Source organism: Siniperca chuatsi, linkage group LG22 (assembly GCF_020085105.1).
Source record: "Siniperca chuatsi isolate FFG_IHB_CAS linkage group LG22, ASM2008510v1, whole genome shotgun sequence".
Classification (NCBI taxonomy): domain Eukaryota; kingdom Metazoa; phylum Chordata; class Actinopteri; order Centrarchiformes; family Sinipercidae; genus Siniperca; species Siniperca chuatsi.
This window is the reverse complement of record NC_058063.1, coordinates 4,640,001-4,661,462: the sequence shown is the minus strand read 5'-3', so window position 1 is coordinate 4,661,462 and position 21,462 is coordinate 4,640,001. Positions and strand designations below refer to the sequence as shown.

Genomic DNA, 21,462 nt, shown 5'->3' with positions numbered 1-21,462 from the left:
AGGATTTACTAATTATACTCAGGACCAAATTGTGATGTTTTAGTCTTAAATCATTGTTCCATCATTGGGAATTCCTCATGAGGATGGAGTTAAGTCGCAGGACGCTGCAGCTGCAGGACAGCAGATGGCACCGCTGCGCCGTCCTGTGGCTCCTGCTTGGCACAGAAACGCGTCCACGTTGTTCCCACTGTCTGCCTTCGCTCTAATTCCTCTCTCTCTCTCTCTCTCTCTCTCTCTCTCTCTCTCTCTCGGCTTACAGTATACACCTATCTATCATCCACAAGCATCAGCAGTGTCTCTATCACTCGATACGAGCGCTACTACGGCGCAAAGCATGGCATCTCTGCGCCCCGAAGAACCTATCTCCGCCTTTACTAATCTCTGCCTCTTTCTGTTGACCGCCTCGGCCTGGATGGCATTGCCGGGACCCGTGCGCTGTGACAGCGGGGCTTTAAACCAGCGCGGCGGGGAGGACCGTACGTTTGGCATAGGCGGCGGAGACGGAGGCTCCCCGCCGGGTTTACCGACGGTCGGTGACGAGGAAGCCGTCGGCGCGAAGAGCTCACCCCGCTTCAGGAGAGCGCTGTCCCGGGAAAAACAAATGTCCCTGCTCAGCAGCTCGTTCGTGCTCAAAGGGGATGCGACCCACAACCAGGCGATGGTCCACTGGACAGGAGAGAACAGCAGCGTAAGTAGCCTTTCCCCTCCTCTTCCCGTCCCGTCACGATCCGCTGGTTCATGCACCATCCACACCATACCCCTCTTTGTCACCTTCCACCATCCATCACTCCAGCCACAGCGCACATCGCCAAAACAAGGTCCTGTTCTCGCAGGAGGCTGCCGCTGTAGGTGCACACTGCGCGGCTCTGAGAGAAGAAGGCATGGTGTGCTCTTTACGCATCATCCATCTGGACGTGCGGTGAATGTTGTCACTTTTTAAACGTTTTCATGTAAGGGGCCCCTCAATTAGGCATGTACACTGTGTCGCCCCAGACTTCCATTATATTACACGGGGGCCCAGGGACACGAGCATCTTGATATTGTATGTTGACACTGCGCTGCGCACTGAAATCACGGCGTTCAGAGTGAAACGTTGTACCATCTGTGTCCTTTGTTTGAACTTCCCTTTATATTTAAAATTAACACATGCTCATTTGACTTAGCACAGTTTATGATACCAAAGGCATGACTAATATTCCTGAGACACTGAATGAAGCTCCTATAGGAGTATTTTAGAGATAATTAAGTGATTATTCGGAGATGAGACACCATAAAGTATGATGAGGTCACTGTATGAATATCATAGTGATTTTTCTTAGGGCCCAGTCCAGTGAGAGCAGACACATTGTAAACAAGAGCAGTCTTTGTTATGGATATTGACAGAAGCTGGGGGGGTTGAGTGGTGGTGTCTGGTGGGGACATCACTTGCAATCAGAGCCTTTTTGTCAGTGTAACACATTGCTGTTTTACTGGCAGTGGCTGCAGGCGGCTCTGGAAAAGATGACAAACTGGTTGGTAAATAATGTAAACGGTGACATTTACAGGTAACATTCAGTTTATTGGATTATCGACAGATTGAATTTAAAGCTCTGGGCACCTTCACACATTGGTGGGTCCAAATGGCAGCGAGAACGAGAAAAAGTAGGATTTCAGTAGCAAGAAATCTTGTGAATTTACAAGTATGTTCATGTACTGCACGACAGAGGCCGAGGATATGTTTATTTGAACCCAGATTACCTTTACAGGGGTGTTCAGTGGGTGTGTTAAGTAACTGTCAAGTTTCGAACTCTGCAGCCTTAAAGTTGAACTGAAATTTGAGTTCACCTCACTTTGTGTTAGGAAATCTAAACTACACGGATCCTGCAGTTTTTGTGTGTTTTTTTGTTTGTTCCATTTTTCAAGAGAGGATAAAACCATTTTTGGATATATTTGTGGAAACAACATCTAAGCCTGGATCCTCTGAATGGGTGTTTGTTTGATCCACTCAAAAAAAAAAAACTGCCCAAAGTCACTTCTGAGGACGAGGCACAATTCAATAATGACAGTGGATTCTAGTACTTTGGCATTTTATTAATAAAAAATGTGACATTCTCCCAGTGGACTCCAGCCTTTCTCGTGATGAACTTCCCGTCTACATCTCCTCCTTTTTTTTTAATCGAAGCGATGAGTCTGCAGGGATCCTAGCGCTCAGACTGCCAGTCATAGGAACTCCAAGTTTGACTTGTACTATTACATGGACTCTGAAAGGTCATTGAGACCGAGTTCATACCAGCCTAATAAACTCAGACAAATGGTGCCATTCAGTTTCCCTAAGGCTGACATTTATGAGTGGCGTGCAGATTGATGGGTGGGAAAAATGAATCTCTGCCTCCTCTCTTGTTTCATCATTTCGTTTTCGAGGCTTTGAGGTTCCAAATGTAAGTCACTGATGAGAGAGGTCAACAGCGCAGTGGACTTGATGATGGGTAATTCGGGATTTAAAGACTACATGAATATAGCAATTTTTCTGAAAACAAATTTCACTTTCAGGCTAATCCCCACATCATTGCATCGTACTGTAATATTTGTATGTCTGCGTTCTGGCTGACTTCCATCTCTTACTAGGCTGCAGAGTGTTTTGACGAGAAGATGAATGCTTCATCTAGCTTTATAGTAAGAGTGCTGTTATTGAAAACAGCTCCTGTGTAGCCCCCCCCCCGTCCCTGTAGCACCGACAGTCACTTTGCTTTGGCAAGTCTTGATTGGTCAATTGATGGCTTAGAGCATAAAAGATCTTTCCCTCAGACATTCTCCAGAGGTGTCGTTGAAGAGCAGAGATAGCTTTTGAAGTGTGTGTTTATATATATGTGTGTGTGTGTGTGTGTGTGTGTAAGGGGGTGTTTTAGAGTAAGAGCATGTAGATATTCAAGGAAAACAGAAAAATAGGTGGATGTGGAATCTAGATCAAAATACAATAACTGCAACAGTAAAATACTTGCTTTCCCTTCAGGTGCTAGATCATCAGTCAGTACTGAGGAGGTCAAAGGTCACAGCCACAGCTCCTTGATAATATTCATGAATGAGCAACCAAGAGAGAATTTCTAAGAAAAAAATTCAGAAGAGAGGATGAAGGGATTTTTCTTTATTACTCAGCTCATTATTCAGCATATTTTGTGTCTGCGATTGTACATAGTAAAATCTGCATGGACAGTACATCTCTCATTAAGTAAATATCAAAGAGTTTCATCGCTCAGTCACTGAAGGAATTCCCTTATCCATGTGGGCTGAGTCATTTCTCCATATTAAAATTCAAGACTGAGATCTACCCTGGTGCCATAATGATCATTGTGGTGAGATCAACTTTCATTTGTTAATAAGAATTGACTGGTTTTTGGTGGTGCAATGGCAAGTATCCAGTCAGTTTTTGTTGAAGTTGAAGTTGATGTTGTGAGTTTCTGTAGTTGGTGCTGTTTTCTTTGTCTGTTCACTCAGTGGATTTCACTGCTTATGCTAAGATGCAGAGACAATTTCAAAGTGCTACCAGACACATCATACACATTGAATCAATGCTTTGTTAGTGTACATTAATTCCTGCTGATAGAAAGCATGAAAACATAAAGGTAAATGCAACTACGTAAAGGGTTACTCCAGTGATTTCGTGTTGCACTTCCAGAAAGCTGGGTGACTTGCAGGGGAAATAAAAGGAATGGTCAAAATTGAAGCAGCAGATGCCAAGATTACATGACTTTAAGCTCTTAGTATAAAAAATGCTGGATCCTACACTTCCCATAATGCAACTTGATAGCGTCTTTTCATTTGTTCCTCTCCGCTGTTAAATGGCCACGTCTTTCAAACCCCAGTTTGAAAAAAAATTATCTTAACTCAAGGTCCACTTACTTTGCTTTTCATGACCACTGAGCAAACAATATCAACTGATGGAGACCACGAGATGTGGTCAGTGAAAAGATCAATGAAGTGGCTCTCGAACGAAGATTATTTTGACAAACCACTATTTCCAGTCAAGAATGAACAGATTCATGATCACAGTTTGTAACATTCACTTTTTGTTAAAAAATGTAGTTCCAAACCCAAACGGAGATAACCCTAGTACTCCGCATGACTAGAAATGCTATGTGTAAGTTTAAATGATCAGAATCATTTGAACGATCACGTAACAATTCTGCACATAGGGGCTTTAACATGCTGAGTATGATTACAGGTTTAAAGACATTTCAGGATACCAGGATATTATTTACAAAAATGTATTCACCGACAGAGACATAAATATGCATGCATGCATATAGAGTTTGTGAGTCCCGGAAGACATCCTGGGAAGGGACATGAGGCTGTATAACATGATACCAGCCTTCGGAATGAAGAGAGCCTCGACTATTGAAAGGGCTCTCTTTGTGCCGCCCTCTCGCTCTCCTCTCTCTGAGTTATTGACCAGCCCCAGGGAACTCTGAGCTGCGTTCGTCTTCCCTCTATTTCTGTCTCCTCTCTATGGTGATGAACAGCATCACTGTCTGTGTGTGCGTGTCTCCGATATGTGCATTTGTATCGGCAAGGAAACAGTCCTCAACATTTAATTGGGTTTCTCTATTTTGTGTGTGTCAATTGTTTCATGGAGAGACAGATTATACATTGGTATTGCACTCGCACCTTTTTTAAATTTGCAAGTGTGTGTGCTTGCATGTGTGTGTTGCTGATCGCTGGCGGCCTGTCCCACAGTAGCCTAAGTGATTAATGAGCGGCAAAAGGGACGCTGACAGTCCAAACTCTCGTCCCATCCTCTACCCCCATTGGGGAATTGTGGGTAATTCCTGCCACCTCCTGGTTTAAGAGCCCTCCTGGGTGGGAATAAATGAAAGTGGAAGCACATTGAATTTATGGACTCATAAATGCTCAAGGGTTTAGAATATAAAAACAGTATACAGATACATGATAATCACTTCATCCATTCTATGTAGCCTATAATCATCAGTTGATATGACCTGGCTGGGAGACAACAGTCTGATATATAACCATTCAGCTGAATGGTCAGGAGCAAGGATAAAGTTTGTAATACTGAACTCATATGGTGCGATTGTCATATGATGTATGTAGATAATAGTTCTATGTTTATTTTTACATATCTTGTTCAGCTTTGTTATCTGTAGCTGTATGTCTATTTCTGTTGGAACTGTGTGTAACGTTGAGGGCAATGAAAAACCGGAGTCAAATTCCTTGTACGTGTACACATACTTGGCCAATAAACGTGATTTTGATACTGGTATCAACACACTTTGGCTGCGTTGTGTGTCATTTGACGTGCGTGCCACACAGTTGATGGGATGTACATATACAGAAGAAGTGATCACGGTACAGTAGTCGGGATCGAGGAGCAAATGTGATAAATTGCTACTTTTCTGGAGAGTTACCGTTCATTGATGCTGCGGAACAGGACAGCGCGTATCTTGACAAGTTGATGCACATAAACCTGTGAGGAACCTGGTGTGCCTTGCCCTTAAGTCTACAGCTGAGCTGCTCTGACAGACCTTACTTATAGATGTTTGAACTAAATGCTAACAGCATGCTAACATGCTCACAATGACAATGCTAACATGCTGATGTTTAGCAGGTATAAGTTTTACCATGTTTGCCATCTTAGTTCAACATATTCTAGCACTAAAGTTGAAATCCGCTGATGGGCATGTCATTAGTTTTGCAGGTATTTGGTCATAAACCAAAGTATTCGACAAACAGAAATTTTGACTGAAGTTAAGGAATCACCAAAGTTATTACAATTCATCCTGAGGGGAACATGAATGGCTATACCAAATTTCATGGCAATCCATCCAAAAATAGTTGAGAAATTTCACTAAAAACCAAAAATGTCAACCATATGCTGGCGCTAGAGGAAAAGTCAGTGGGTCACCAAAGTCAGTAGGATTCATCCTGTGGAGACCATGAATCCATTCAGTAGTTGTTGAGATATTTCATTTTGAATCAAAGTGGTGGATCGATCAACTGACATTGAAAAGTAATACAGTTTTAAAAAAATTACTCTCTGGTGCTTTCAATTTTGAGTTTGGAGACGCTGAAAGGCAATATATGCTAGCTGCGTCTGACACACCAAACACCTGCACCCATTGTTTTCTACGTAAGCCCATACTCTGGTGGTGTCTTGTGTTTACTCCCTCTGTCTGCATGTGTGTGCTGCAGGTGTCAGTTGGCTCATGTCAAATTACGTGATGCTCTGCAACGCTGCTTAAGTGTATTGCACTTAAAGCAGCAGTTCACACCTACTCTCAATTAACTTTGATCTTGTTATCGTTGTTAGCTGACATAATCAGCCTACATATATATGTGATCACCATTCCTCCTTCTCATCTTTCTCTGCCTCTTCTTCTATTCATGCCAATGGGTTGAAGGTTCTTTACAGTTCATTTCACCACTTTTTACCCTCATATTTCCCTCCTTCCCACCATCCCCTCAGGTTACCTTGCCAACACCACCTTCAGATCGCAAGCGTTGTTTTAGCCATTAGGTCCAAGGATTATCCACCTGCAGCATCTAATCTAAACATGGCACTGGGTGAATTTAAATTGAGTATTTAGAGGGAACCATAATGTTTTATAATAAGGTGCTTCTCTTTATTTGCATGGTAAATCATGGCTCAAGCATACACACACATATAAGCTGCAACAATACAAAGCCATGCTCTCTCTCTCTCTCTCTCTCTCTCTCTCCAGTCACACACACATGCGCATGCATACACACTATCTAGGTCTCCAGGGTCTTGACTTAATGTGAAAGGCATTTGTTCATGCTTCACGTAGTGAACAGACAGTTCATTTGGCCCCTGGTTGTTCTGCGGTGGAAAATTGTTTGCACATGTGAGGAGAGCCTTTCTCGTCATTTATCTTGTCTGTCCTCGTTCATCCTGCTTAGAGACACTCCAAAACCCAGACAGTAAATTATCAGACTTGTTTGCAAAAAAGAGACAGAGGAGAACCAAGCAATGTCTCCAAATTACAAAGCACAGTGCCACTACAGCAGGTTTGCCATCCAACATGGCCGTCAGGACACATCTAAGCACAGTTGAGTGTCTTTCTGCAACGTCAAATGGCTCTCGGTCTTCCTCTCATTGATGATTGATGCTTGCCATCCATTTTGTCACTGTGATGGTTTGAAAGATATATCGCTGTGATGTTATGTAAAGCTGATATTGGCATAAATGTATATTTTCCAGCTAAAGGAATACTCCACCAAAAAACCCTTTCTTTGAACATCAGAACATAGGCTCAGTAGAGACTAAATCACTCCTGCAGCTTTATCCCTCTGTACGAGTATGTTCCAAACAATGTTATTTTTGCCAAAATATTCAAAAATATGTTTTAATAAAAAGCTTATGTTTGTCACTAGTGTGGCACCCTGCACATTAAATTGCTATGGATCATACCCAGAATTTGTTTGGTTTATTCAGCTGTTTTGTAGTATGCTCATCATTTGGCTGTGGCTACATTATCATTGTTGGTCCACTTTATTTCACAGTACACTAATATGACATAATAAGCTGTACTTTGTATCAAATTAGACAGAAACTAGAAATAATATGTTCTTCATTAGCCAGTAAATGAACAGTTCTGCCCTAATTAGACACCATACACCTAAATTATGCTGTAATTAGAAACCGCATATAATACTGTGTTAGACCCAAAATATACTATACTTAGACACTATTATACCAAATTATACTCTGATTAGAACAAACAAGTTATCAGTCGAGTACTACTTTAATGTGCCCATATAACGGAGGGAGGGCCATGATTTTACATTTTTTTGAAGAGTTTCAGAGATGTAAAACCTGCCTTACCCTGCATTAATGCTCCGCTAACCAAGCAGCTGGGTTAGGGTTTCATGATGGTCTAAGTAGTTTTTCAGAAGCTCGAAGATTCATGACAGTGACAAAAAAGTGTGAGAAACCTGAATCTTTGTTATTTTCTGGATATTCTCGCCATTAAATGGTCAAATTCAAACATACACACACAATGTTGAAATTTCCAAAGCCAGTGAAATATAATCAGGCACAGTAGAGTGCTAATAGTCCTGACTGAAGCAAGACATGCATATATCTGTGTCCGATGTGTTTGCAGGGTTGACACAGACAACAATAGCAAGTTAATTGTCTGAAACATAAAAGCACTGTGGATGCTCGAGCTTATCCATCGAAAAGATCTTCATCCAAAGCCTTCCTCTTAGTGTGGCCACAGTGTTGGCATGGGACTGCTCTTTGCCACTTGGCGGTAGGTAGCGTTTGTCGCTTCGATGCCACGGTTACTTTGCTGACGAGACCTTGGGAAAGTACACGGAGCAGTATGCTACTGTACGGTTACTGTCTAATTAAGTGTTTAGTGATGCCAGGTGGATGCTGGCTGCCCAGCAGCTAAATAAAAGCATTGAGACATTTTTGCAGTGCTGTGTATGAGGAAGACGTGTGTGTGCGGTCTCTCGCTAACCAACTAACTTGTCCTCTCAGCTTGGCAAGGTGGAAACCCTTGAAGGCAAAATTACTCAATATAAGCATTAGTGTGTTTTTGTGTATGCCTGCACATTAGTCTATCCATCGTCCATCCGACCAAGAGCAAGATATCTTGACAACCACTGGCCAGATTGCCATGAGTTTTAGTGGGTGGATTTATGGTCCTCAGACGACGATTTCCTAATAATTTTGGTGACCCGCTGACCTTTCTTGGTGTGTCACCATGAGGCCAAAAGCTTTCTTTGATCAACATCCATGGCATGGTATCTTAGAGAATAATTACAGGATTTCCATGACATTTGAAACTTACATTCATGGTCCCCAGAGGATAAACACTTTTGGTGACCTCCTGATCTTTCCTCTAGCGCCATCATCAGGCCAAAGTGTCCACTTGAAGACAAAAAATATCATCATCTAATGGCCAGATTGACATTAAATTAACAGAGTACATTAGTGCTCTCCAGAGGATAATCCTCTTCCCTTTTAAACACTGCCTGAGCTTTCTCCTAGTGCTCGACTCAGAAAAAATATCATAATCTTTTAGTGAGATTGCGACTAAATTACTGGAGCACAACCATGCTTCCCAGAGGATAATACATTTTCCTTTTGAACACACTATGAGCTTTCTTAGGTCAAAATGTCGAGTTTGCACACAGAATATCTCATAATCTAGATGAATTCATGGCAATCTACTCCCAAGGAGATGAACTTTTTAATTTGAATGACCCTATGTCATTTCCTTTTGTGCAACATTGTTAGCTACACCACTAATACATCTCTGAGAGCAAAAGTATCTGTATATTGTTTGTTCTGTCCATCTCTGTCATATTTTTTGGGTAAAACATTTTGTCTTGTTCATAACCCCAAACTTTCTTTAACTGAAAATAAAACCTTAAAATGACCAAGAGTGTGGTTGAGAAGTTTTCACAATAATGATATGTAGATACAGGCTTGCAGTATTTGGGTCTGGAAAACGTTTTTGTATGTGTTATGTGTGTGTGAGGGGGTGGTGTGAGATGTGCGTGTGCCTGTGGGAAAGCTCTGCCTATAGAGCTCCTCGGAGAGATGTGAAATGCAGCCCGGCAGGGTTTCTCCAGTATTTCACCTTCACAGCAACACATTTAGAGACTGGATCGGTGCTAAGCTGTCCACCCCACACACACACACACACAAGTCAGGCTTTGGAACAGAAAAATGGATAGATTTAAAACGGATTGTCCGTGTCCTTGGTTATGATTGGCTGAGGCGAATACAAAAATACACAGTAAACGCACAGAGCGGTTGCATAACAGTTTTTTTAATATATTTGTGATATCATATCAGAACATATACTCATGGAGTTTACCGCAAAAGGATAAGTTATTATATTAAAGATGTATAAACCCACACTTATGCCTGGTTCTACTCCCTGAAAACTTGCATGGTGATCAAGGTGGATGCATGGGTCGACAAAGTGTTTGACTTTGACATGGGATGCCTCTGTTTGTTTCCCGTTTTATATTGACAGTCATCGCTGGCTTCTGTTAACCATGACCATTTACCATGTTTCGCTAACCATTTATTCCATCCCAGCCAGCAGTTTCCCTAACTCTAACCAAGTGGTTTTGTACCTAGACCTAACCAAACTTTAACCATAGCAGTGGCAGATCATTTTTGTAATGAGTAAGTAAAGAGTAATTTGCAGCAGTTTTGGAAGGCGCTGTCAAACAATGGTGTTGGGGTATCAAATTAGAAAATGCTCGTGTGTAATTTTTAAAGGTAATCACAAATGACATATTTTGTTGTTTAGTTTGGAGGACCTGTTGGGTGGGTGGATGTTCAGTGGGCTTGTTGTGGGGCTGATGGTGTCACCCTTCAGTGGTCTGTGTGGTTGGGACTTGGGACTATCTATATTGATTAGTACTTTGATAAGTTTGCACTTTGCTAATTCCTCTAGGAATACATATATAATACATACATTTCTATGCTGAAACTGAGGCATATTTTATGTATTTTGTATGCATCGCGATTTAATTTACAAAATCAAGAGCATAAAAGTCATGAAGCTCAGTCATTTTAAAATATTTTCTGTTTACTTATATGGGGTTTAGTGTAACACACTTAGTACATGGGTGGAATTTTGTAATCACCCATAAATATTGGGCATTGTGTCATCAGGTATATTTAATTAATTAATAAAATGTATTAATTAAATTCATTATTTCATCAAGAAACCACAAAGGGTTCTGTTTCATCACCAATACAGGCGTTTGAACATTTTCACCGTTACCTGTTCACCATCTTTGTCCTTAACATAATTCATTCTCATGAGATGAAACCATTTTTTTCCTCTTTTCTAAAACCTCTAAAAACCATGGTCCCTTGTTGCCTTTGGCTAATTCTCGGTCACACTTTCTGTGAAGTTACTCTTAGTTGATTTGATTCTGAGCAGACTCTTTCTTTCTTCTTCACAGGTATAAAATAAAAGGGTGTTCTTCAAATGTTCTTTGGTGAAGGTAGTAATTTCATATGGAACCATAATCATTCAGAAAACTGTGGATTTCGTAAAGGGCACTTTTTACCACATGAAGGATCTACGTAAATCCATTTGAGAATGGTGCTAAAGAGAACCTTTCTAGCAGTTGTCAGAGGACCGTGAAGAGTTCTGCTTTGATTTGATGCTAAAGAACCACTTTTCGGTTTTTTTAATAGCTGTAGTGATCCTATGTTCCCAGTTGGCTGAAGTTTGTCTTGGAGCCCAAACCCAGACGTAAACTCAGCCCTGTCTGCAATTCAAAGGCAACTCTGCCACCCAAGTTCTACCAGGAATGACGTTCTCGGTCACTGTGCCAACCTCGTACACACCTACACACACCAACACATGCACACACAAGGTGACTGGATGCAGTAAAACGGGAATAAGCATGTGTTGACGGATGTGAAGCTTGCCAGTAATAATTCTTGTCCCAGGAAAAAAAAAATGGGCTGAACGTTTGTGACTCATGTTGTTAGCAATTAGCGCACCGGAGGATCAGGGGAGGGGTGGCGGCGGTGGTGAGTGTGTGGGAGGAAAGAAAAAGCAATAACTCCACTCTGAGGCCTCTTTCATCTAAACTCTGCATGTTCCTTGGGTGGTTTTTAACAAACATGCTGTCAAAAACAGCGGCTGTTTCACTTGAAAAAGACGAGGCCGTGCGCTGTGATCTGACGCTTGCGACAATGTAACGTACTGCGTTGTCTCCCTCTGTGTCTCCCGCCCTCTCTATCTGGTTTACTTTTGCTTGATTGAAAGGAGACGTGTGCTTGTGAGCGAGAATAAAGATGCAAAGCAGCGACAAATTGAATTATTGTTTGGATTGCTGCTTGTCACAACAGTGGCGTCAGGTGATTTCAGTCTTCTGCAGCGTAAAGGGAGAGACGGAGCGGCTTACAAAGACGAGGTGACAGTCTGCTACTGGGATGCTAAAAATAGACTTAAATGCAAACTAAAGGGGTGATTATGTGGTTTTTAATATGCAGGTTAGTAATTTCAGGTATGGACTCATGCACCAACATTTCTTTTGAATAAGTCTCTAAAGATAGAAAACACTTAAGGCTTGCAGTAGTCAGGAAATGAGAATAAATTAATAAAACTTTCTCTACAGAAGATTAGAACTTAGATGACTGAAAATATAAAATGCAAATAAATGATAAAAAGAGTGAACTGAGGAATGTTACAGATTAATCAAGATTATGTTTTTGCTGACAGCAGTTAAAGTGAGGCTATAAGCACAATCATTAATTTGTGCATTAAAAAACCTGAGAAGAAATGCCAGAAATGTGAAAAAGAGTATGCAATAAATGATGCTGGAAACAGATTTTTGACCAAACCTCGATTTCATGGTATCTGCTTCTTCCTGTTCTACTGTAGAAGTAATGCTGCCACTTACTGTTCCTGTCACTTTTTGCAGTTGCAGCAAGTGACAGCATAGCTTTCAGGTGAGTGGCGTGACAGCAGGCATGCTAGCAAAAGAGTGAGCAGAGGGTGTGTGTGATATATGTTGCAGTTGCAAGAGTACGTCATGTGAGAGTAGCATTCATTGGTTTATGGTCATAAACCAAAGTATGGGACAAATATAAACTGACCTGATGGTGGCACTAAATGAAAAGTCAGGGAATCACCGAAGTCATAAGGCTGCATCGTCTGGGCATTATAGAAATCACATTTCGTGGATATCCATCCAGTTGTTGTAGAGAGTCTGAACCAAAGTGGTGGACCGTTGCACAAGTTGATATAAACACATAGTTATTCACATTTTATTTAACAAATTTATATAACGAAAACACAACTTTTGCAACTTTTGAAAGAAAGAAATAACACATTATTCCTCTTACAAATTGAATTCATAAATAATAAAACACACCTTTGCTCAATTCAGCACACTCAGGTATTTTTGCTACAGCCTTACTTGATTTGGACATCGAGTCAGTTTGTTGAATTCATGACTTTTCTTTTGCTACCTCCATAATTATACAGCGAGTCCAGCACTAGAATAAGCACATAACCACGCTAACACTTTATAGTCTCCCTCCCGTCCCACCTCATTTTACGTGCCAGTGCAGCTTCTCAAATGCTGTCATTGGTGGTCATACTTCAGCGAAGTCATTCTACCAAAGCATCCCGCCTGCGACAGCCCTGCACTGGGAAAAAGAGCCATTTGATCCCTCAGCCTCCTCTGTATGCGAGTGGAACTTTTAATTTTTTAAATTTCCGACCGAGAAAGAGAGACAGGTATAGGAATGAAGGTGTGTCCAAGCCTCTTTGGAATAACGTGTGTAAACACAGGCAGTGCATCACTCAGGTAATGAGATTCTCCACTCTGCTTAAATCGAAAGCCCCTCAGAACCTGAGGAGGACAAACAAACCCCCTTGCCAATGCTCTCTTTCAGAAGTAACACACACATACATACACATGCACACACTTTCACACTCACCATATTTGCCTGTTTCTTTCTTCCCTCCCTTCCTTCCTTCCGCTCCCCTTCTCCCCTCTGTGAATTTGGACAGGCTGTTTGTATGCAAATATGTCGTTTGGGAGACCCCCATGCCCAGTACACACACACACACACACACACACACACACACACACACTCACACACTAACAGTGAAAACCCCGTAGAGGTTCAGAGCTGGCGTGCTGAGGTGAACAACACTCCAGCAGGGCAGTAGAGGAAATAGAGGCAGAAAAAAGCTTGTTTGCCGTTTTTTTTTTAATTTATTGTGTGTATTCAACAGCAGGCCCAACTGGTTCTCTCCTCGCTTTCTGTGGTTAATCCCCTTTTTCATTATCATCCTTTTCTTTTCATTTGCCTCTAAAAAACAGCTTAGCGCCAAACGCTGTGCGACAACACTAGCCCATTTCCGGAGTGTGGTGTTCCTTTCTTTCCCTGGCAGAGATCTGTAAAGCTGCTTTTGCTAAGAAGTCTGTGTTGTTTTGTGGCTTGACTGTAGGTCATTGTTGGACATGTCTGTGTTCCTGTATGTCGAGGTCTTTGTGCTGTGATGCACAGGAACTTTCTACAGTATGACTCATCAAATAAGTCAAAAGAAGTTTATAGTAATATATCAGGCCAATAAAAATCAGGTGTCAGACAGTAAATGTCATCCTGTGCTAGTATGATGGAGGTGTGGCAGTCTGTAAACCCTTGAAGGAAACCTCACTCACCCTGAATTAAGAATTACTAAGACCAGGCAACCACTAGATGTCTTTTTGAGATCATGATGTTAGCTAGTGGAACAGTAGGACTTATTCAAGGTGCAAGCTACATTTATTTGTCATTCTACAACACAGGGCTGCATAATGACATTAAAGTTGTAGCCCCCTTCAAGCTACACACACACAGAACATATATACAAATTAGAATAGAATAAAAATAACAACAAAAACAATATATACAGTTACTTCTATACATATATTATTCAAAAGGTAGTGGTATGGTAATGTGCAAAACCAGAATAACATAAAGTTCCATGTCAATTACTGATGGTGGAGTGTGGAGGATGAGGTGGAGTTTAGCAGTCAGCAGGTGGAGTTTAACATCAATGTGCTGTCCTTTAGTATCCTTTGGGCTCTGCGCAGACACCTCACCTCTCCGACATCACTGATGCTCGGTAGGTTGGTACCAATGATCTTCTGAACGGTTTTAATCCCCCGCTGCAGAGCCCTCTCCCCGTGCACATCCTGTGCCAGTTTGTGATATTTCCAGTCAGGAAGTTAATAAGAATTAATTCCTGAACTCACATTACAAGACCACTGGTGTAAATATCAAACAACGATTAGGATGTCCTAATCGAAGTCAGGAGCATGGGATGGTAATTAAACATAGCCACATCTCTTTCTCTCAGAACGGAGGGAACAAAAGTCCACGATGATCCTCCAAATGAGCTCATTTCAAAAAAACTGTCTGGAGCAGCCAAATCATCTGTCCTGTAATCTAGAAAGAATATAGTAATAGTCAAAATTTCAGACGAGGTTTCATGACATTGCAGAGAGACTTTTCTACCTTTAAAAAAAGCTAAATGCAAAAAAAGCAAGCTAAATATTGTGTGATCCTCCAAAACCACATGTTGGATAAAGTATAATGAAAATAAGTAAATCTTGAACAAAACCAGAACAGCAACCCGTTTTTGCCATTTTAAAACCTCTTAAAGTTAGTCCCAGAGTTCGCTAGGAGATTTAATTCTGGAAAACATCCACAATCACCTAGAGGCCGGACTGTTCAATGAAGTATGTGCATCGCTGAGATGATGATTTGACTTGCCTCGTTTTTAAAATTTCCAAAAGTTGTGAACAAGTATTTAAACTAATTAAAGGTCCACTTACTATCTTTTTCTGGCTCTTTCAACCATATCACATGGTTTTCAGTTGACCTTGGAGCTCAGTAGCTGTTAAGATTTTATCTGCAGCTCTTTTAGGACTTCTCGTCCATGTGGCTTTAAAGTTAAGCGTGGAAGTTCATTCATGACCTTGGAAATAGTATGAATGGCGAATGAATGGTAAAGAAGACCATGTGATGAGGTTGAAAGCCCCTGGAAAAGCTACTAAGTGGACCTTATGTTAGGCTTTCTTGATTTTTTTAGACATCTAGGTTTCCACAGCATTTCAATGTGTAGGTACCTCTTTCACATTAAAATATAGTCACTGAAATGTTATGGAACCAATGGTTATATGTAATCTAGACATAACCTAGACTTTTCAACCAAATTTAGCCTAGGTTGAGCCCAGACTTCTAGACCTACAAATAATTGAATTAGGACATTTATTTAAGGTACATTTAACTTGGATACTTCATGTACATTTATATTTATCCAGTCAGTTTAAGGAAGGGTTGATGTTGTCATGATTGCCATGTGTCAGTGACAGAGAGCTCTTGTCAGTCATCTACTGTACTGCCTACTTGAATTGACGCATGTCCCAAGCCCACTGAACCAGACGACAATAAGTGAAGCACTATTTGTGTACTGGCTTTGTGAGGCTCCTGTTACAGTTTTTAGACCTGTTTCTTTAACAGAAAACCTATATTATGAACTGAGTCTGATGCTTTCAAAGAAAACCACTATTACTAACTAAGCTATAAATGTTGGCAGTATGTCTTTCTCTGAGCACAATCTGCAAAGCAGCTTCTTGAATGACATCATCTGCAAGATATTTGGTCACTGTCGGACCTGACCTTGTTTCTGTACCCAGAGGCCTGTGCATTGCAAAGAACAGCTCAGTCTGAGTAACTTCAGAATGGGATGTTCTTTATTACACAACTGATGAAAACTGTATCCTTGATGATGAAACGTGTGTTGCCGTGTCCGTCCCTGTTAGTCCCATTCCAGTGGCCCATGGAAAGAGGACATTCTTTTCTGCAGTGTTACAGCCTTGTTAAACCCATTTCCTCCACTTCCTCCCCTGTTAAACCTCATCTTTCTCACAGCCCCTTTCTCTATCCATTCCTTCTTCTCCAGCTCACCAGGCAGTGAAAGACACTCAGTCACTGGCCATTCAGGAGCAAAAGAACAATGTCTGATGGGTGTAAATTCTTTGAGGCAACTTTTGATTGAGTGTGTTTGCGTACTTCAACCCTGCGTCGGTTTGGTTGCTCACTTGGGGTTTTGATTGTCAAAAGGAAAAGATAAGTGAGCTTTTTTTTTACTCTCCTTTCCCTCATAAATCTTTTTACTGGAACTGGCCTCCAACATGGCTGCCAGTTACCAAGAAGCTGCCCTTATTTCCCAGTCAGCTGCTGCCACTGGCCCAACAATCTGCGTGTTTTAACACACTGGGTGGGAGTATGTGTGTTGTATAAAAGGGGTGTTATGGTTCTGGCTTGTGTCTCTCTCCACATCCGTCACAATGGCTGCCACAATCTCCATGACCTCATTCTCATTAGCACTGCTTCAACTGCAAAGAGCTAGGCTGTGGCTTATCGGCAAGGAGCACCGGTCCTGAATGGACGACGCATTTTTAAAAAGGGTTGGAGATTGTTGGTCGACGTGGAAGGCATGCACAAAGTCTGCTCGTGTGCGAACATGGCAGATAATTATGCAAGTGGGTTTGTCGTCTTAAGGTGAGCTACAGGCCTCCTTGAAGGTCTCTCAAATTAATTACGCTCAGCAGTGGACGCTCGCACCAAATTTGAGAATTGGTGCACCCTTGAGAAATGCAGCCATGTGGAATATTTTCCACACAGATTTCTAATTAATAAGTTGTAGCTCAAGGCTGACAGCAGGGATGTTGAGTCAAGGTTTGCAAACAAACAACTTAATATGCGGATAAGTCTGTCGAATGCTATGCTTTCTATTTTGCCTTTCAGACATTTTACTCATTTAGCAAACTGTCTTACACCAGAGTGATATAAAAACTCAATCCTGCTACCTTTCAAATACTGCATCAGAACATCTTCAGAGTGTTGTAGCTTGTGTTGTCCCTGTTGTTTCAACAGTTTTCTTTATGCCTTTTGGAATAATTAAATTAGGGCAAACAAATATTCTGACAGTATGTGTGTTTCTAACCTTAGGAGACAGTCAGGATAAAAAAGAAAATTATCAGGCCTGCTGCTGGGTAGAGAGAAGATAAAATAGCAAAATGAAGGATGATAAAAAGGTTCCCCTCTTCAAAATCTCCCACCCAGAGAGGGGATTATCTCTCCAGAAATGTCTCCATCTTAAAGGCTCCACAGTTTCAATCTTTATCTCTTTTTCTTTGTGGGGAGAATATCCACATTTCCCACCGGTCTCATCTGGGAATAGTGAAAACGCAGGGAGGAAAAATAAGAAAAGCACTGTGGGGAATTTTGCAGGGAACAACCTTATCACGCAGGTGACGCTTGCTGTGTGAAATGCTGATTGGCTTTAATTAGCCCGTTGGCACCTGCACAACATGTGTGTCCCTCCACTACTTCTATGACGATTCCTTATCTGTCTGGCAGACAGGATTATCTTGAGATAGATATGGGGATGAGACGCATGATGTTAATGATGCCAAAAGGGGGTGAACACCTGTGTCAAATCCATATTACTGTATAGTAGGGGTTGGGAAAACATCTGTATTTTAGGAGTGGAATGGAAAGTGGAGTAGAGAAGGACAAGGGTGGCGAAAATGCAGACGGATCGCCTCCCTGTTGTCACCAGCTGCACAGAAAGAGTTAATCGGCAGAGTTGTATAATAGCATTGATATGCAGATGCATTTTCCTCAAATAAATAAGGGCTGTTTCGCTCTACTGTGGACTGGAAATACTCACACATTAACTATTTTTTCCCCACCACTGCCCCTCCTCACATTCCTATATTTTGCTCGGCTTAGGCCCCATTGTAAAAGACGTCCTCCGCTTGCTTTTTCGATTTGAGACACAATTCGCCGGGTGAGATAGGGCCCCGTGTCAGGGTACAAATCATCCCTGTGTGTCGGAGAAATTGAATTTCCCATGAATACGTGATTGGCTGTGATGTGGTCCCCAGCATGTGCGGTGGCTAATCCTCCGAGGTGGTGGTGGTGGGGTAGGTGAGCACAGGAGACACGCCTATGTGATGAGATGCTGAGAACGGAACCCCAGAGAGTCACAATCACACACTTGCAGCAGATCGCCAGCAGCTGCGTGTTTGTGTGTGACTTCAGAGCATGCTGCGCGCACATGTCGGCACGATTACAACCTGCTGTGTGTGTGTTGTGTTTACGAGTATTCCCATCTGATTGAATTTTTGCCGCCCCGTATGCTGTTGCCCTCTCTGCGCTGTCACATTTACAGACCAGTGTAGTGTAACGCCACAAAACTCCAGTATCACGCCTGTCATCAGCCCTCATGGTAAGAGCCTCTTGAATTCAGCCTCTTCTGTCTTTTACACAAAGGATGCCATCATTTCCTTTGTCGCCCATTCTTCACTGCAGTGAGCTGATATATTTTTCCCATGTATTTCTGGAAACAGTAATGACTCTATATCCAGGCGAGCTAATGCCTACCGGGCTCGTCTCCCATGTCAGACAATAGCTGGTGGACGAGTCACTCAAACACAAGTGCATATGATTGCACATACACATCTCACAGACACACGCCTCCTTTGGCAGACAGAAACAATGAACACACACCGTTATTTTAGTTTAGAAAACCACCTGTATCGCCGGCCTCCAAAGATCTCTCTTCAGTCATTTTGGCCGTGATAATCTCAAACATTAGGTTACCCCCATCACATTCATTCCATTGCTGCCACTCTCCTGAATGTGCATGGTTATTTGTCCCAGCCGCCTGAGTTAACAATGGTCGACAGCCGCACTAAGGAAAGCGATGCAGACATAGGCATCAAATACCTTATTCCCAGAGGGATGCCTGAAACATGATCTATATATGAAGCCTACAAACTGCACAAAGGCTGTTACATCATCATATCAGTCAGAGCAACCATCTCATTACCACATAAGCACAGATAACCAAAATACCACCAACCAAATCAATACCATCATCAAGAATCAGCACCAAAAAAATGATTCAGTGGGTTTTACCAAACATGTACAGCCAGGCTGCTGGGACTTAAAACACACATATACACACACAGGGCCCACACTTACACGTCCTCTGTGTACACACAGCTATTTAAACAAATAATGCAGAAAGTACATTTGATCCACGCACACTTGCTGTATACAGCTACAAATGTAGGCTTAGTCACCACAGGGGTCAGTGACCTCAGTTTGAAAGTATGTTTTGCCTATTGTATACTTCACTTGGATATTGGACCCTCACTTTGCAGTATGATGTACGTGCAGAGTTTAAAACTAGAAGACTGTTTTCATATCCATCTGCAGAAGGGGGAAAGTTCTCTGTGCTCACCTTAAATCTGTGTTTAAGATGCAAATGTATGAGCAGGATTTTGTGACATCACAACTAGTTTGGAAGCCAATCGTGGTCCAATATGCAACTTACATATACAATGAGCATAGCCTTTTCAGTGAAGTAGGACACATCTTGTGTCCAGCAGGAGTACATGTAATTTTATTAATAATTGAACTTTTTTGTGGAAAACCCATGTCAGACACAAAAACATTATTCATAGCAAAATATCTTTACACATCTTAAAACATGATTGCAGGGGATCTTTAACAAATAGCTACAGAAATTTCAGTTTGGTGCTTGGTTAACATGCCTTCTTTAGAGCCATTTAGGTTCACAAAGTGATGCAAGATGATGCACTTGATATCACTTTATCAGTCAAAACTGCTGATAAAACCTTTAGGGGATTATTGAAAGTTAAATATAGTAATGGACAACAAGTTTACCTCGCAGTTAAAACTCACTGCTTTGAAACTATGTCCAATCCTCTGATTCTCTCCTCCGATCTGGTTTAGACTGCATTCACTGTTACTCTTCTCCTGACATGGTCACCCCACATTTTGATTTCTTCATGGGTGCCAAGCTACCAAGCACCCACGTAATCAACACCTATGCAGGAGCTAATTTTAATTGTATCTGAGAACTATGAATTATACTGTATACATCTTCACTAGCACTGTCAATTAAAAAAGTGTCTTGGCGCAACGTTAGCTTAAAAGTGATTTTATGCCCCCCCCCATGTTTTTTGTATCAATTAGCTAAATTTTAAGCTTTAAACTTTTAAGCTATATAATCATGTCATATTGATAACCATTTCCTCTACTTTAAACTACAACTTGTCTTATTGAACAACAAAGAGTTTCCCCTCGGGGATCAATAAAGTATTTCTGATTCTGATACATGATGATGAGGTTACACTGGGGGATAGCAGCAATGTAGCCTATGGTACAGGTCGTTGGTAGGATTGGATGTAGCCGGTAGCCAGGGTGTCAGAGTTGTGCCTCCCCTTTAAAATGCACACCATCAAAGCCACTGGGCAGCAATGCAGCAGCAGTAGTTCGCTGTCTAAAAGGATCTTTAGTGTTATCCCTGGGTAGTGCTTTGACACCTCTACCCAGTGTACATACACCCAGTCATAAATCACACTCCCTCTACTGTGATCGCTTGCTTGTTTCTTCTAGTTAAGCAAATCTTTTGAAGTGTTTTCCTCAGGGGTTAAAACAGACGTCCAGTCTTTGCCAGATTTAATATGAATGAAGATAACAGCACTCCATGTTGCTGCAGTTACCTCTACTTCAACACCCATAGCAGCTTCAAATGCCAATCATGCCGGAGTAGTGAACTGACCATTTGCCCGTGGCACAGTTGTTTACCAAGTGTTACTTGAAAGAGCAGAAGGTGTAGTCCCATGAATCCTTTATCATATGTAGATGTTGACATGACAGGATTGTGTGCCTATTCAGATTAATTCACACCATTGTTTTGTGTAGTAGTGCTTATTTTATAAATAACTATAAATAACTTTTAGGAAAATATAGACATCCATATAGTTTTATAACCTCTGCAACTCTGTGTTCTCTCATTGTCTTAAAAACAGGGTACTGCTGAGTATCATTTTAGTCCATTTTTA

At 41.5% G+C, this 21,462-nt stretch overlaps 1 protein-coding gene across 7 annotated transcripts in view; it reads left to right on the top strand.

Moving 5' to 3' along the window:
- The first annotated feature begins 229 nt into the window (after positions 1-229).
- sorcs2 (sortilin-related VPS10 domain containing receptor 2) overlaps positions 230-21,462 on the top strand; it is a 367,111-nt gene continuing 345,878 nt past the window's right edge. For 4 of the 7 annotated variants that reach the window (XM_044185095.1, XM_044185097.1, XM_044185091.1 and 1 more), the window contains exon 1: positions 230-688. In XM_044185095.1, the coding sequence (XP_044041030.1) occupies positions 335-688 (354 nt within the window). In that variant the 5' untranslated portion in view covers positions 230-334. The remainder of the gene's footprint in view (positions 689-21,462) is intronic. The other 3 variants (XM_044185098.1, XM_044185094.1, XM_044185092.1) reach the window with 1 other exon arrangement.